This window comes from Cydia amplana, chromosome 14 (assembly GCF_948474715.1).
Source record: "Cydia amplana chromosome 14, ilCydAmpl1.1, whole genome shotgun sequence".
Taxonomy (NCBI): Eukaryota; Metazoa; Arthropoda; class Insecta; order Lepidoptera; family Tortricidae; genus Cydia; species Cydia amplana.
This window is the reverse complement of record NC_086082.1, coordinates 6067450-6085606: the sequence shown is the minus strand read 5'-3', so window position 1 is coordinate 6085606 and position 18157 is coordinate 6067450. Positions and strand designations below refer to the sequence as shown.

At 39.3% G+C, this 18157-nt stretch overlaps 1 protein-coding gene across 1 annotated transcript; it reads right to left on the bottom strand.

The window, feature by feature from the left end:
• Window positions 1–9921: 9921 nt before the first annotated feature.
• On the bottom strand, window positions 9922–13565 carry LOC134653809 (uncharacterized). Its single transcript, XM_063509174.1, has 2 exons — window positions 13415–13565; window positions 9922–10565 (listed from the first exon to the last, which is right to left on the bottom strand). Exons 1-2 carry the CDS (start codon window positions 13427–13429, stop codon window positions 9936–9938), a joined length of 645 nt encoding a protein of 214 aa, XP_063365244.1. The 5' UTR covers window positions 13430–13565; the 3' UTR covers window positions 9922–9935.
• Window positions 13566–18157: the final 4592 nt, after the last annotated feature.

Sequence of the window (18157 nt, the reverse complement as noted above, 5' to 3'; positions counted from 1 at the left end):
GTGAGGTACTGGCATATTTGCATATTTTCAGCATCGGCATCGGCTATTTTCTCCGATAAGTTCAGAGCTTATCGGAGTTATCGGCAACAAAAACTAGTTAAACTGAATTTTTAGTCGTCAAACACAACTTGTCAGTCAGTAAGAACCAGGAAAGTTATACTCATCCCATTCTTTTGGATGCTAGTACTAGAAAAGATAGAGTTATTGACAGTATGATATATATGATTCTCTCTATTTGGTATGAGACAGTCCTGGGCCAAACCATATAATATAATTATACTCCTATTATCCTTTACACATAAATATTTAATTTGAATGCAATTCTCGAGGTGAAGAAAAAGAAAGACAGATCAATTTAAGAACTAAGAATCAAACCAAGGACCTAGTGACCTACATCCTACATAGAAACTTTGATGCTTTTATGAAACTTGTTCTAATTTAGCTGTTTTATGGATTGTTCAATTCAATTTCAATCCTTGCTACTTGATATTATTTACAGTTTAATAATAATATATTTCAATAAGAATAGTAGCCTTAAAACGGCACGACTGTTTTTTAGCAAAGTAAGGAGAACAAATTCCATATTTTCTTCTAATTAGATATCATTATAGATAAAAATAACTAACTTACCACTTCAGATCATTTAACAGTAATGTGATAGTAAATAAAAGCACATTCGCGCAATATTTTTCACTACATTTTCGTATGCAAAAGACACCAAGGTAAGGTAGAGCCACGAGCTACAGGTATATTTAATCGTGTAAACAATGTCCCTGTTTAGATATTTCGGTATATATATATATATTAGCATTATCACTATAAGACAACATATTGGACTCATAAACTAAACGAAGATTTTGTTGCAAACTTGTTCCGTCACTGTCACTACTGTCAGTGTCAGCTGCCTATAAATTGCGTTTCATTTCGCACTATTTCTTGCGAATTCAGTCTTACTTCATGGTGATTGTTGAGATTGTCAAGAATGTCAAGTGAAGAAATAGAATAGAGTCTGTGCGGAAAGAGAAGAGTCGTTGAATGTATGGGGCTCAATACATTCCACGACTCTTCTCTTTCCGAACAGACTCTAACAGGAAATTTGCATTCCCTAAGCCCCCTCCAGACTATGCGTGTGAATCGCGGCGCGACTTCGCAGAGCGAACATATTGCGACGTTGAATTATGACTCCACACTCGCACACTTCACGGTGAATTCGCAGTTTGGTTCGCGCCAAGATGGCGGAAAAGCATCAGCTGATCGAGTTTAACTGTCATTTATCTACGGCATCATACTTGCTGTGGCTATTTTTCCATTTTGTTTTGTTGTAAAACCGTAAATTATAGACGCTTTATATAATATAATTAATATTAATCTTGCAACTGATGAGCCAAAATAGTGAGTAATGTGGAGTCTTGCTAGTTCGCGCTTCGCGCCTCCTTTGACGCGGGCCGAAAAATTGACAAAAAATGGGGAACAATGCGCGAAGGCGTGAACAATCTGCGAAATCGACGCCACACTCGCGTTCGCGGCTTCGCACCGCGATTCGCGCACGAGTGTGGAGGGCCCTTATGAAACAGTCTATGAAAATTGACATTTATGTGTCCGCACCTGCTGATTCGATCGGAGAATTTCATCAGATTGGCGAAAAATTGTCTTGTCTGGATACCACTTATTTCAACGTTGTTTACGAAGAACGGTAACAAAAAGTAATACAAATTCAAATCATTACGTAAAATACATGTTTATTACACTTAGTAAATTATACTTACTATTTAATTACTACACTAACGTAAATTGTCACATTTTGTGTAAACTACCGACCGTATTCACCGTATTATATTGCAAAAATTTAAATAATATAGTCCGTCAACCAAATCTTGTCAGTAGCAATGTAAAGCAAACTAAAGTAGGGCAACACTCAAAGAGCAGTATTGCGCTAAGAATAGCGGCAATGTACATCGAACCAAAAGATTTTTTTTTTCCGCTGAGCGCGCCCTGCGTACGTCAATTCAAATTGTCACTCGCGGTTTATTGAAAAATTTTGAAACATGGACGGACAATTTAAAAGCGATGTTAAAACAATGTTAATCAAAATGATGAACAAATTTGAAGATATCAAAAACAACTCCCTATAATAGTGCTTATATTCTCTTTGTTCCCTATCTATGTCTTCTATGTTTACTAAAATAAAATCATATCAAAATGCAGATAATTAGATAGTGCATATATTTGTTATTTACAATATAATATGCCAATTGTTAATGTAAATTAGTGTACTCTTCTGGATGAATATGACATACCTGTGTAATTTTTTTGATTGGTATATATTGTACAATAGGATTACATATTAAAAATAAAACAACTGATATTTGGGTGTTTATTTAATTTAAAGGTAAATAAGATAAGGGTCACTTTAGCTTACACTATAATTCAGGTCATTAATTGAAAAAATATAATGAAGTTACCAATGTTACCGGGTCACTTCAACCAAGCATAATACTCTGTAGTATTCTATTGCATCTTTGTAAATAGTCACAACTGATTGCTGAAAATATTAGACATGTGGGCCTATGGACGGTTTCCAGGACACAATTTATGGTCTTGTTGGATAGATTTAGGCATACGTTTTAATTTTATTTATGCCTTTTAACCCTAAAACAAAAAAACTGAACATAATCTTAAAAGTTCGAAAGAGTTCTTCCAGTATGTACTTGTCATAACCTCAATTTTTAGTAATGTTTACCATCAACGAGCATGATTATACATTGTAGGCCCCTTAGCTTTGCTTATTCTTATTTAATGTATTGGTATTTAATGGTGACAGCAGAAATATCTCTTGAAACAGAAACGATTCAGAATGAAAACCAAATGAAAACAAATAAGGTGACGGCTGTCGTTCACGATCCACATTCCACAGATAAAACACAGATGACACGCATTTTGGAATTATTCGAACACAGTGTTGCTAACCCGCGATTTTTCAAATTTGCCGCCTTTTACTACTGACAAGATTTGGTTGACGGACTTTATTTTGTTCAGTAATCCTTTACTGTTTCTAAGCATGCTTCGTAAATGCTCACGTCACATGCATGCTCAGTCAGAGGCGAACCACGTTCGACGTCTTGCCGCCCTGTCACACTTACGTACGAATTTACAAGTGCGACAGAGAAGCAACATGTCGAACTTCGTTCTGATGACTTAGATTTCCCGCGCCATTCGGCCATTTTGACAAGTGAGTTAGGATCAAAAAGGCGTAAGATGTATGAAAGCGTGCAGCACTTATTAGCACTTACGCTTGTTGTCTTTCGTGTTTAATTTTTAACGTATTTTCGGTAGTGAAGCGGTGATATTGAAGTGTCTGTCTCACTCCCTCTTTTGGTATTTCTAATTCATTGTTTCATTTTGAAATGATTTTTAATAGCCAGTTTAAACTCTCGCGCGAGCCACGAGACGAGCCGCGAGCCCACCGCTTACACTCTCGTCTCGTGGCGCGGCTCGCGGCTCGTCTCGTGGCTCGCGCGAGTTTAAACCGGCTAGAAGAATTTGAAGTGTTCATGTCAATGTCACAGTGACGAGGTGAATGGTACAAACTCAACGCATTTCTCGGTGGACCTTTTGCCATTGCAATAAGGTTTGTAGTTCGGCAGTTGACAGTGTGGACGGTTACTCGTTTCTTAATTTGAGTGTCAGTGAGCCGGCGAGCACCTAGCGGCTCGCGCCTCGCGCGAGAGTTGGTTGTAAGGGGCGTGTAAGCTATTAGGCCCGCGAGTGAATTTGAAAGGATGAGAGTTTTTTGAAATTTGAAGTGTGTGAATGATTTGTGTGGCAAGAGGTGTATGTGATGCGCGCGAGTAAATGAGTAAAATAAAATGAATGGAGGAGTGAAGTAAGACATTTTTGCGGTGTGAAGTACTGCGACAGTTTAACATAATGAGCGGTACAAAAGAGGTGCCTCGCGAGTGAGCGACTCAACACTACTTCGAACTGAAACTCAAAAATTTTTTTTTCATCAAACCCATACGTGTGGGGTATCTATGGATAGGTCTTCAAAAATGATATTGAGGTTTCTAATATCATTTTTTTCTAAACTGAATAGTTTGCGCGAGAGACACTTCCAAAGTGGTAAAATGTGTGTCCCCCCCCCCCCTGTAACTTCTAAAATAAGAGAATGATAAAACTAAAAAAAATATATTATGTACATTACCATGTAAACTTCCACCGAAAATTGGTTTGAACGAGATCTAGTAAGTAGTTTTTTTTTTATACGTCATAAATCGCCTAAATACGGAACCCTTCATGGGCGAGTCCGACTCGCACTTGGCCGCTTTTTTTTGTTGTCCCAAACACTTTTTTTTTTCAAATTTGGGATTTTTTATGTTATTTCTACTCAGAATCACGAGCTCTTTCTATCCTAATAGGAGAAAAAAAGTGTCCTAAGGTTTTTTTTTTTCCATTTGTCACCATTTTTCATAGACTTTGTATGGCGGTCGCATAATGGAAAGATCGAAAAATGTATGGAAATTTTGGGACACTTTTTTTCTCCTATTAGGACAGAAAGAGCTCGTGATTCTGAGTAGAAATAACACAAAAAATACCAAATTTGAAAAAAAAGTGTTTGGGACAACAAAAAAAAAACGCCCAGGTATGTGCAAACTATTACAGTACTATTATAAGCTTCTAAAGTAAGGATGCTAAACACGAAGAATTTCGTCCATGACCAGCTATTTTCTATCTCTATCGTACGCGCATAATTATATTTGTGTAAGCGGAAATTTGCACGAAATTCTTGGTACTTTAGGTGACAACTATGTGTAATCAAAGAGTACATACGTACATGTACTAGTTTGTCTGAGATTTATTACTCACTAAAGGTCGTGAAGCAATTGTAATTATACCTTTTGGTCTCATTAAGAGTCCGGGGGTCTCGCCCTCGCGTTTTTGTAAAAAGAGGCTTAATTAGGGCTCATGCGGCTTCCCTGCCCCTGTAACTTTTAATAAATGTTCGAGGAGCGCTCTTAACATGGCGTACGTATGTGTTTTGTATGTATGTGTGATTGGGGGTGTTTTCGGTAGCAGTTGATTTTGGAATCTGCGTCGAATGGATTTTATTTCATTTATTTTCAAATGTTCGGTCAGCTGTGAAATAAAATCTTCACTGCTTAGCAATGTCTGTCTGTGCAAGAAGGGTTACTTTTCTATGCACTATGTTACGAGCATTGCACTTTCAAGCGATATATCGTACAGTCGCTATCAGATATATCGGAACGGATAAGGTGTTCACAATTAATATCTGAACACGCCTCTATTGTCAAGGCGTTAGAGTGGGTGTTTAGATATTTTGAGCACCTCGGCCGCTCCGATATATCTGATGACGACTGTACAATCCGTAAGGATGATACCTGTCAAAGAAGCATTTTTTTAAGTATTTAGATAAAAATATCTAATAAAATAGGTATGTGTCACACATATAAAATAAATGTAATGAAAAATGATGGTCACTAAATGAAATCCCTGGAAATGATGCTTTTGATTCTGTGGGCCCGATTCGGATTATGTAAAAGATATCTATTAGACATCGCCAAGATACGATAACGATATGTTTAAGATCTAACCTGTCAAATTTGACATTTCCGCGATTCTGAAGATACTTTTGAACGATTTCCACAAGATATTACTTAGAGATCTAATTCACATCTAATAGATATCTAACACGATCTATCGTAAAAGTGACATTGGTTGCCCGAATTGCGCTGCAAAAGAGAACTAGTTGAAATCTAAACTATAACGTATCTAGAATGGATCTAGTATGTGTCGTCTCTTGTGAATATCTTGAAGTTCGAATACGGCAGTTTGGCTCTTTTTCAAATAAGTTTGCCGACCCCTAGTATACGCAATCAAGGTATCACCAGATCATTTCCCACAGCGCACGCGTGCGCAGCTCCCAGTCCTCGTGGGAAGGTATTACATATCTCGAGCCACTGCACACCGCTCAATGAACCCTCAGATCAAACGTCCGATTATCTCCAGCATCACACCACTCTATCCTGACCTCTTTACCCTCACCTGCCCTATCACAACAACCCTACAAGTATTAGTTTCACTAGCTCACCGTAAACTGGTTTTATTACATCTCATCTTAACAAAACAAAGTCACAAGCGGCTATTGAGCTCACTGTCTCTTAGGGCTTTCTGATTTTGTGGTTCGGATATTAATAAAACGATGCGCCCACTTATCAGCGCCATCTGTGAGCCGGCGGCACAATGACGGATCATCCCATAATGCGGACGGGAAAAAACAGAGCATTGTAAACGTTTTTGTCTGTCCCAGCGTGTTATTGTTGTGTTCTTTAATTTTATGGGGCTTTTTAAGCAAATGATACGGTTTTATCTTTCGCATCTGCGATCCGAGTACCTGTGAGGACAGATTTGCCGAAAGATAGGTTCCGAGTGCGCTTCCGTTAGATAATGGTTTATTTTATGTAAATGGTCTCATATTTTACGATTTCAGCTCATATGTCAACGACATAGATTCCATCTGGTGTTTTTTGAGTGAAACGTAGTCGGTAGCTACGAAAAGCTACGACGTAGCACTAAATCGTAGCGTAGCTTGAAGTTCTCGTTGTAGACCAAAACTACTCTACGATCGCATGACTTTTAAATGCGTTTGCATAACAATCTAATAGAATTTCAATTATGCAACGCCTTATTGTTATTTTTGTTATTTGAGCTATTATAACGTAAATGAGACATATGTATATATCTTCGTAGATGGCGCCGTGTACCGCGAATACGAGTATCTGTTACAAACAGCCACAAAAATGGACTAAATTTAGCATTTGCAAGAAATTTCAAGCGCAAACCAGCTTCGCCTCTGGCTATTGAACTTCACTGAGCTTTTAAAGTCCCGCCAGCCAAATAAATCTCCGATATAGGGACGAGAAATTAACACTGATAGTTGCTGGGTTAGATTGCGGCGGCCGCTTTTATTTTATTTTCGTTTCCGCAGTCACTCGCTTCAAAATCCCGCTCCAAATCCACGCTGGTACACGCTTTTCACCTTTACCCGTACGTGTACACGTATACTGTATCGTCTATACCATCGTACACACTGTTATTTGACTATTTGGAACCTTATTGAACCGATATAAAGTCTACCAATGGTTAAATATGGGTCAGATTATTTGTTCTGTCACATAAGTCGCAAAGTTACTTTGAACATTGATAGTGAAATGGATAGTGGGTATTATTCGAATTTACATACCGTTTGATCTTAGCAATCTTGTGTAAAATCATGGTCCTAACAAAACATTCTGACGCTAGATGGTTCGCTAGCAAAATTAACAAAATAACCAGTAAATGGGCACCTTGCCGAGGAGCCTAGGTTTAGTTTAGAAGGTAGGTTTTAGGGATTGTTTTTTATTTTTTTTTATTAGGTTTAGTTTTAGTTATTTTATTTTATAAGGTACTTAAGTATTAAGTTTGTATTATTTTCGTTAAATAAACTTTTAGAACACTGATTTCGTGTCCCTAGACCAACCTGTACTTTATTAACTCACATTTATAGACGGGTCTAACGCGAAATTTATTCAATTACCTTTATATACCTTTATATACCGACGTTTCGACACAGGTTTCACTGGTCATGGTCGCGGCCAACTGATGTCCCAGCAAAATGTCAAAACAGAGATTTGTGCAACTACCCGCGCACCCCGCGTTAGACCCGTCTTATGTGTTCAAAACGCGAAGGTTTTAAATATTATATTGTACTTTATTATATTTTTCTACACAGTATCTCATACTTATACTAAATCATACCAACCAGCGGGTAGGGTGTGAGAAATAAATCGTCCGCCATTGATACACTATTTAGAGAAACAACACATTTACTTTATCGTTAGTTTGTTAAGAAGGAAATACGCGTATCTTATAGTAAGTGTGTATTTAAAAACACCAGCACGTACCTAAACGAGACGTGAAAGTTTTTGAAGTGAAAACTTCTTTAGCGACAGCGACGCTGTGCACTTTTTGAGGTGGGGAAAAAATTTTAAACTCGCGACAGGTCACGTGACCGACAGATTCGACAGATTGAAAATTCGTCAGACGGACACGTGACCTGATCGAAAAATTGTTACAATGTCATTGAGTTTTCACTTCTGCCGGACACCCTTTGTTTTTTTTTTTAGGTAAGTAAGTATATAGGTATTTTATTGTTTCTTACGGCACCCCAGCATGTAAAAAGAATTCAAATGTTTATAATACAATTCACAAATACTTCAATAACATTAATCTCAACCCCACACCACCTAACAAAGACGCAACACACCCCACATATACACACATTAACACAATCCCATAAAACCATGCGTACAATATGACAAACAAACATAAATCGTCCGTTTTACGTTCCTTGTCCCAAATTATGCCATCAAATGGCACCTCCGGTGTCCTAGTGGTGTTTGAGTGAGACTTCATACAGATTTCCATATAAATTTCCATACAAATCGGTTCGCCACGGTCGCCGCTCACGTCGCACCTCATAAATTTTGATTTTAATATTTAGCTTCACCCCTGTCGCGGGAATTATCAATTTGCCGACTGCGTGACTAATACAGGAGCTGTGTCCCCATTTGAGCTGCCCGGGGATAGGTTTGTAGAGATCGTATGCGTTATGCATATACATAAACTTAGTCCCGATTTCGGTATGTTTATTCAGTTTTTAAAATGAAGAATATCTACCCTCTAGGTATTTAGAAATGATACGATGCAATATCTTTGCAAAATTAGCTCAATCGAGTAGACGCGACAGTTGCATAATCACATAATCACAACCTTTTGTTTTAAACGGTTAGATTAGTGTAGATGAAGTTTTCTACTCCAGTACTTATTTTTTACAGTCAGCTCATTTTATTAGGAATGACTGATTACATAATATAAGCAGATACATGACTACTCGTAGGTATATCCTCCTGGATCCCGGAGGCCCTTATAAAGGACGATTATTCTCAGCGCATGATGACCCGCGTCAAATGCGCGAGGGCAAATGAGGACATGGCATTGAACAACATTGTCTAGGGAGCGCGGGTCCAATATTGGTAATAATTTATTACAAATGTCTATGTGGCGTGGGCCTGTTGGACAAAAATCTAAATAAAGTAATAAACAAAATAACAATTCACAGTTTTAGTACCTATACCTATGTTACATAAAAGAGAATAATTAAATAAAACATCTATTCTCTATTAATCCATTTTAGACTTTGAATGTTGGGTAGGTACTGATTGTATTATTTCGTAAATATCACGCCGGTTAACTATTGTTATAAGGTAAACGTACTGGTACACTCGACGCGGTCCCAATACATGCCATCTTGAAACTTAAGTCGTTTTCAATAGACGTGACAGCAGGGTGTCATCTATTGGGCATTATCATATTATTGTGTTTGGGATTTAATTTGGATTAAAACACTCGGATAGCAACGTAACGGACATGTATTTCACGGCAAAACGACATTTGACATATTTTTACGAGCTACCTACATTTACCAAAATACTACAATCCCTCCACCAATATTTATCCAAACAGTGTACTTATTTAGATTTTAAAATAAAATAAAAAACAATAATAAATTATTGCCAAAAAGCTAACCAATAATAAGGCCATATCGCCTTCTACACCCTCCCCCAACAATTAACGCACTAGCCTAAGTTTTCAATCCTATGCCATTTTCAACCCAGTTGAAAGACATGGTACAATTTCGGTTGGCAGGATTCGAGTGATAGGTAAATTACACAAAAAAAAGAAATCGACACAAAAAAAAAAAGTTAAAACAGTTTTAGTAAGTAAGTACATACTTAATCACTAGACTCTAGAGAATACAATACTAATTACCTACCTACTTAGTACCTTTTACAATAGGTTTTATATAATTTAGAGGCCCATTAAATTTTATAATTAACGTCCTTGTTCCTAGTACTTCTTATCGGCCGTTGCCGCCTAGTGTCAAGGTCGTCAAGGCCATGACCTTCAGTTGGAGCGTCAGGCTCAACACCGTGGTCGTCCGCCTCCATAACCTCCAACGGACTATCTGACGACATTATTATATCTGTGTCCTCTTCTAATGGTTGTCTGTCTCTCTGCGGAGAGCTGACAGATGAAGCGACACTCTCGAAAGACGTGTCCGGTGACGTGTCGTGGGAATTCGGCACGCCGCCCTCCGCCAGCTCGACAGCTTCTTGCTCTTCAGGCAGAGGTACATCGGTTTGCACCTCCTCGACGTTGTCGTCTTGGGAGTCGTCATCGTGTTGTAATGTCGGCACGCCGCCTTCGCAATCAGACTCGTCGGTGTCGTCACAGCCTTTGTAATGTAACAATTGATCGACGTGTTTCTTTACTTTTATATTCAAGTCCGTTATTTTTACGATAAACATTCTGGATCCCACTTTATTTTCAATAGTACCTCTTTTCCATGTATGCTTTGTACCATTCTTAAAAAATGATTTTACTAAAACATTATCACCTCGTTTAAAATTACATTTTCTCTGCCCGCCGTATTGTTTACATTGTGAGATCTGTTTGGAGATAACATTTTGATTAGCCGAGGAAGCCAATGACAGCGGAAGGCGCGGAGCCTGGGTGTCGGCGTCGGCGCCGGTGCCGGCCTGAGTACCGGCGTCGGCGTCGGCACCACCGCGCGGTGACCGCAGCAAGTCGTGTCGAGAGCGTAACGATCGGCCTAGTAACAGCTCAGCCGGTGAGAATCCAGTAGTACAATGAACCGAGTTTCTATAGTCAAACAATAATTTACTTAATTTAATATTGAAACTTGACTGAGAAGGATTTTGCGCTAATATTGCCTTTATGCCTTTTTTAACGAATTTAACACTATTTTCGGCCTGGCCGTTCGAATTCGGGTGATAAGGTGCAATAGTTACATGTTTAATTTCATTTAACGCACAAAACTCTGTAAACAACGTAGAACAAAAATTTGAGGCATTATCTGTAACCAGAGTGCGAACAAGTCCAAATCTACTAAACATGTCTGCTAACTTCATAATTACACTAGCGGTGTCCGTCTGTGTCATTACATAACACTCGACCCACTTGGAATGCGCATCTACGGCGATAAGAAACTGCCGACTCTGCACCGCGCACATGTCCAGGTGCACGCGCTCCCAGCGCGCCGCCGGGTACGGCCACGAAACTAGCGGAGATCGCGCCGGGGCGTTTCTTAGTGTAATGCACACGCTACATGACCCAATTTTTTGTTCAATGTGTTGGTCTATATTTGGCCACCACATTCGTTTTCTAGCTTCCGATTTAGTTTTTACCACACCGAGATGAGAATCATGCAACTCATTCAAAAGTTGCTCCCGGAAAATGGAAGGTATGACTACTTTATGGCCACGCAAAATACAGCCTTCTTCCAAGGTCAACTCTGTACGACAGTTAAAAAACATTTTTAAGTCATTATCCTTCAATTTTCGTGGCCACCCTTTTTCTATATAAGACTTAACGCGCAACAATACCGCGTCTTTTTTTGTTGCTAAACAAATATCTTTCGCCGTAATTGGTTTCAATGAATCAGATATAAAATTTATGTATGTTGCCCGATCAATTATATCTCCTTCGGGACACCCTTGCGTTTCATCCAGCGTGGCCCTAGACAAGAAATCGGCAACGTTGTGTTCGCTTTTTACGTATTCGATCTCATAGTTATAAGCCGACAGAAATATAGCATAACGCTGCAACCGATTTGCTGCTAATTCGGGAACACCTTTTTTGGATCCGAAAATTGATACTAAGGGTTTGTGGTCCGTTCTTAAAACAAAAGGTACCGATCTGCCGTACAAATAATAATGGAATTTCTTTATTCCGAAAATTAGCGATGCCGCTTCTTTTTGTATCTGAGCATAGTTTTTTTGCACTGGGCGTGAGCGAACGGGAGGCATAAGCGACGACGCGCTCGGAGCCGTCCGGCTGTTTTGGGCCAAAATAGCCCCTAAAGCCGCCGGTCCGGCATCCGTGGTCAAAATCGTGACGTAATCCGGGTTGTAGTGCGCTAAGATTCGCTCACTCGCTAACTCCTCCTTTATTCTCACAAATGACTCCTCTTGCTCCACACCCCAATACCATTTACAATCTTTTTTAAGCAACGCATACAACGGGTTTAAAATACCCGAAGCATTAGGTACGAATGCCCGATAGTAATTTAGCAAGCCTAGAAAAGATTGAAGTTCAGATACATTTTTCGGACTTTTTGCATTAAGAATGGCTTGAACTTTATTTTTGGATTTATGTAATCCATGTTTATCTATTACAAACCCTAAGTATTCCACAGAACTCCTAAATAACTCGCATTTATCCTGTTTTAAACACAAACCGGCGTCATTAAGTCGACTGAGGACTTGCTCGAGCCTCTCGACGTGTATTTTTCGGGTCGGTCCAGTTATAAGTACATCGTCGAGAAAAATGCATATTCCGTCGATTCCCGAAAGTAATTTTTCGATAATTTGCTGAAAAATACACGGCGCGGAGGATAAGCCAAAAACGAGGCGTGTATAACAATAAAGCCCTTTGTGTGTATTTATACACGTCAATTTCTTTGATGACTCATCCAGCTCACACTGATTATATGCCCTAGATAAATCCAATTTCGAGAATTCTTTCCCCCCGTGTAACCTAGAAAATAGGTCTTCGATACGCGGCAGTGGATAGTTATCGATAAACAATGCTTTATTCAAGGTCACGGAATAGTCACCGCAAATTCGTATATTGCCGTCGGGCCGTAAAACAGGGACAATGGGTGTAGCCATATCGGAATGACTAACCTTTTCCAAAATACCTATCTCAACCAATCTGTTCAATTCCTCCTCGACTTTAGGTTTTAAAGCCAGGGGCACGGTTCGAGGTTTAAAAAATTTAAATTGCGCATCCTCTTTTAGTTTTAAATTTATTTTATATTTATTGAACCTGCCCAACTCATTAGAAAAAACTTTCGAATATTTATCCTTTAACGACCTGATGACGTCATCCTCGCTATTCAAATGATTACAATTCTTACTGCACAGATGTAAATCGAACTTACTAATGAAATCTCTTCCTAACAAAATTGGCTGATCCGCTGTATCCTCGATAATAAACATGTCAATTTCCTCCGTTTCATTTTCAAAAGTAATCGGTAATAAAACTCGGCCTAAAGGAAATATTTTGCTACCATTATAACAGTTTAATCGTACATTGGATCTCTTTAAGGCATATTTTCCTTTAAATAACGCGTCATAAACACTAACAGGTAGCACTGAGACAGCGCTTCCGCTGTCTACTTCGCACAATACGCTCTCGTTAGCCATCGACACCACCTGCTGCATAGGTTTACCGTTATCACATCTGATACTATATAAATAAACATCTACGATACCTTCATGTATGTCATCGGTTTCCTCAGCAATGAAATTAAACTTTTTATCACTCGTTTTACACATCCTACTTAGATGTCCTTTAGTATTGCACTTTTTACACGAGTAATTAATATAACGGCACTTGTCCTTGGTGTGGTTTTTATATCCGCATACTGCACAGTAGGTGAGGGTGGGGAGGGTCGATCCCTAGGGGACACTTGGTAAACTTCATTTTTTATTAAACCAAACGAAATACATTTTTTTACGCTAGTAACACTCATTCATTCGTTCCTAACTTCACGTTCTGTCATGGCGCTGTATCGAAGAAGTCAGTGGTTTAAAAATGGCGGACGGTAAAAGATTTTCTGCGTATTATATTACATTTTCGGTAAGCTTTACGTGGATTTATTTTATAGCATGGGATGGAAATGATGTTAGTGAGTGTGCTTATTTTATTTGTTGTTTATTGAAGTGATGATTAACTTGGATTACATTGAAATACGCGAACACAAGTTTCGAGTACGGCACGTTTTATAATCTTGCTATGTTTGGGGAGACTTAGTCTTTTTCTCCAGGGGAGATATGATTCCGGGATCATGTCACCCCCACATGGATCAAGTACACCTTGTAATCAATCTACTTACAAAATGATTCATAGAGCTATCATAAATATTTTCTTTTCTTTTGGAAATCATGCCGCGAAAGTACGACCAGAGAAACACTGATTAAAATTTTCAAGGTTGACTCATTATTGTTTATTAATTGTATAATTTAGTTTTCAATTATACCTCCGACGTTTCGAAAACGGAATTGTCCCCGTGGTCTCAGAAAAGTTGACATCGACATTTTACGAACTACCCGCACTTGGTCTTGTTTATCAACTTAAACGTTTTACACACTAGGGATGTTCCGGGGTCGACAAACAACACTCATAACTATATTTGGTTTTTCAACCGAACGATATTTGTTTTAACGGATGAGATGCAATTTCAATGGCCCTCCGAACTTTTATACTATAGAACCGACGACGGTCCGTAGAAAGGATTTTAGGATTATGCAGCTCAAGCACCGTCCTCAAAACGTGCGTGGTAAATTTATAAACTTTTAGTAAATAATAACGACCAGAGAAGGGTAAAAAACCAGTAGAAAATAAAAATATGCTGTATCTGAAGCTAAAAATACATTAAAAAGAACTTTAAAAGCTTTAGCTTGCTTGTTACAAGAATTTTTTTGTTTATAACTTTAATTTCTGACTTTTTTTTTACTTTTGTTGGTACAAAAATTGATTCCAAATTTTATGTTGTTGTATGGAAAATACAATTACATTGTATTTTAAAATCATAAGATTATGGATTATTATGTGTTTCATACCTTAAAATATTAATTTCCTGTAGGTAAAGTTAATAAATTAATGTAGATACAACCCTCGAAGTATGGCATTTCCGCTTAAAATCTTTTTACCAAGTGTCCCCAAATATGGAAGACTTGATCCCATCGGACTAACACATCTGATAACCGGAAATACAACCTCAAAGTATGGAAGATACAATATATATATGTTTGCTGTGTGTTTTCCAAATTCTAGATGCATTACTAATAGCGATCCGAGTTATATAGTAAATGAGAATCTGGTATGGGGAGACATGGTAAAAATCTGTTTACCATGTGTCCCAAGAACCAGGGACACTTGATCCCCCTAGGATCAAGGCTCCCAATTAGGGGTAAACAAGTCTCCCTAATATAGGGGACACATGGTAAAAGTCTACAGTATGGGTTTTCATTAAATAATGGTCTAATTTATTGCACAAATCTGTTCTAATTCAAACTATTGATGAACAGATAAATTCTGAATCGTATGGTCTATAAAGTTTTTCAAAACAGCCAATAGTTAAGAAAATTTTTGCTAAAAATAAAAGGGGTGATCAACCCTCCCCAGTTTCCCCTATTATTAGAGTTGTTTGGTTGGGACGTCGCGGCGGCGCCGGCGCGCACCGCGAACACCTCGCCGCCGGCGGCCCCCGCCGCCTGCCTGGACGAGCCGGTCGCTTGCAGGCCCTGCCGGGCGCTGCGAGTAGCCTGCGCCAGATGTAACGCTTTGCTAAAAGTCAGCTTGTCGACGCTCTCCGCAAACAACTTCTCTCGTTCTTTAGCGTTCTCGAGCCCGAGAACGAAACGATCCCGCAGTGCTGTATCGAGCTCCGTCGTGAACCCGCAGAACTGTGCCAAACTTCGCACTCGCGCTGCCCACTCCGCTAGATCTTCGCCGGTCCGTTGCTCCGCTTTATAAAATTTATAACGTTCAGCAAACGAACACCTAGGTGACTCAAAATGAGCATCTAGCTTTTCAAGGAGGGTAGAATATTCAATGGTGTTCAACGTTTTTGGGTACACCAAATCTTTTGCAACGCGGTAAGTTTCTTCCACAAACGTCGTAAGGAGTATGGAACGCCGCTTTGTGCCCGCTTTGTCGGTGGTGTCCGTCAAATCATTTGCAAAACACATAGCTTCAAAGCGCTCCTTAAAAATCCTCCATTCTTGCGCGTTGTGGTCGAACGTGAGATTGCCGCCATAAATCACGTTAGCGCTCGCTGCCATCGTTTTTAACAATAAATCCACTAGTTTATCACTTATTTTATCGCGTTAGGTACTTCTCGTCGCCAAATATTGTGTTTGGGATTTAATTTGGATTAAAACACTCGGATAGCAACGTAACGGACATGTATTTCACGGCAAAACGACATTTGACATATTTTTACGAGCTACCTACATTTACCAAAATACTACACATATCGAGCACTAGTACGTTTACTAGTACGTACTAAATAAATTAAATTCAGTTTGCGTGATGGGCGCATTTCAAAACAACTTTGATAACAATGAAAAACATTTGATTAACGAAAACAATTGACGGTTTTCCTTCAACGTGTCCGCATTCGAATTTCTAAATAAATCAGCGGGGGTTGTTTAAAAAACCGTTTATCCGAGATCTTTCGCGCAAAGGAAAAACGTACTAAGCACGTTTGAGCTCGGACGCGTTCTTGTCGTTTTTTGCTTGGTTAGTAAGACGCTCCGGTTGATTTCTTCCCGACCATAAGCCCGCACACGCTGGCAATAAGGGAGATAAGCCTAAATCTAGTCACAATACGTCTTTACTCGCCTTCGAGCTCTTCACTAGCATTACAAGACCTCCATATTCCTACGAACTTTTCATACTTGTAGGTTAGATTTATACTGGTCGGGCTCTATCGCCGTAATCTACGAGCTTTGTAAGTAGCAAGGAAGCGCAATGGAGACGTTCTATCGCCTTATTGGTATGTAAATAACCTCCATTGAACAGATCGGCCGATAGCTGCGGCAGCGTCTTTATGGTGCTGTCATTTACTGCCTTTTCAATTGGCATCGTAACTGGTTAAATATTATTTATTTATTTAGAAATTTAATTCAGGCAACAAGGCCCATATTACAAATACCTTACAGACTAACATACAGCGCCTTACTCGGTGTAGCAATCCGCAAGCCAGAATTAGCCGGTTCGGCGGTACCACACTGAGTCTTACGACGCGCCGTGCGCGCCTTCTTCTTTCTTGATACCAGTGTGAAATCCTCCTCATCCACACTGGCAACAGGGAGCTTCTCCTTGGGAGCCGCTCGCTCTTCAGTACCCTTTACAGGTATACTAACCCGGTTCGATGCGACTTTCGGACCGGCGACGACATCCGCGTAAACACGATGACGAGATGATGATTTGGAGGAGGCGGGGGGGGGTATTATGAAATTCTTTGATCAAAGCAAAGTAAAGTATCATAACTTTTATATTATACTCATGCACACATTGACCTTAACCAGTTTTGTTGATTTACTCGGGGCATGAACAAGGAATCTACCACAAAATCAAAATTTGAAAGTTACACGTCTGAAAAATTAAGCTGCCACCGCCACAGCCATACTTTTATACCTAGGTCCCCATAGGTTCTATAGGTATGGAACCAGCAAACCTGGAATGATACTCTAAGCTCATTCACATGCTGGCAACAGTGGCAACACAATCCGAAGATAAATTCCCATCGAACCGTCGCACGCGCGGATCGGCAAAAAGTTTCATACGTTGTTGGGCTAAACAACAGCCGCGTATTTGTCATATCGGTGACTCTATTCTGGAACAAAGCTAGTAAAACGTTTAAAAAACTTTAGCGCGACGATTGTGCGTTTAGAAGCTCCTACTTTTTGGAAGTTTAAAAAATTAAGCCGGCTTCTCTGGGCCGTAAAATGGAATCGATTCAAGACAAGGTTGCATAGAATCATGTAAAATAATGCTACCCTCCAGTCCAGTGGCAAGGCGGACATAGAACTGGCTTAGGTACTTATTATAAGATAATTGGGTAAGTTTGGGTGCAGTGATAGTAAGCGAAAAAGCTTACGAGTCCATCCCTCTCGATGAATTCATTAAATTAAACTAAGAACAGAAAAAGAGAATCGGGTTTGAAAAATCAGATGTTCATAGTGTATTTACTGATAGTACATTTACGTGCGACACGGGGACAACAGACGCGACAGCGACATAGCGACATAGCTCCGCGTGTCAATTAGGCTTCATTCATTTATTCACTCCGCGCACTGAACAGTGTTATTATTAGCGTTACTTTTCGGGAACGCAGCGGGGATTTTAAAACTTTATTGGAAGGTTGCTGACCTTATAGTATCGTTAATAAAAGTTAAGTAATTACTTTTAAAGTTTTTCCTATTGATATAGGAGCAGACGAATC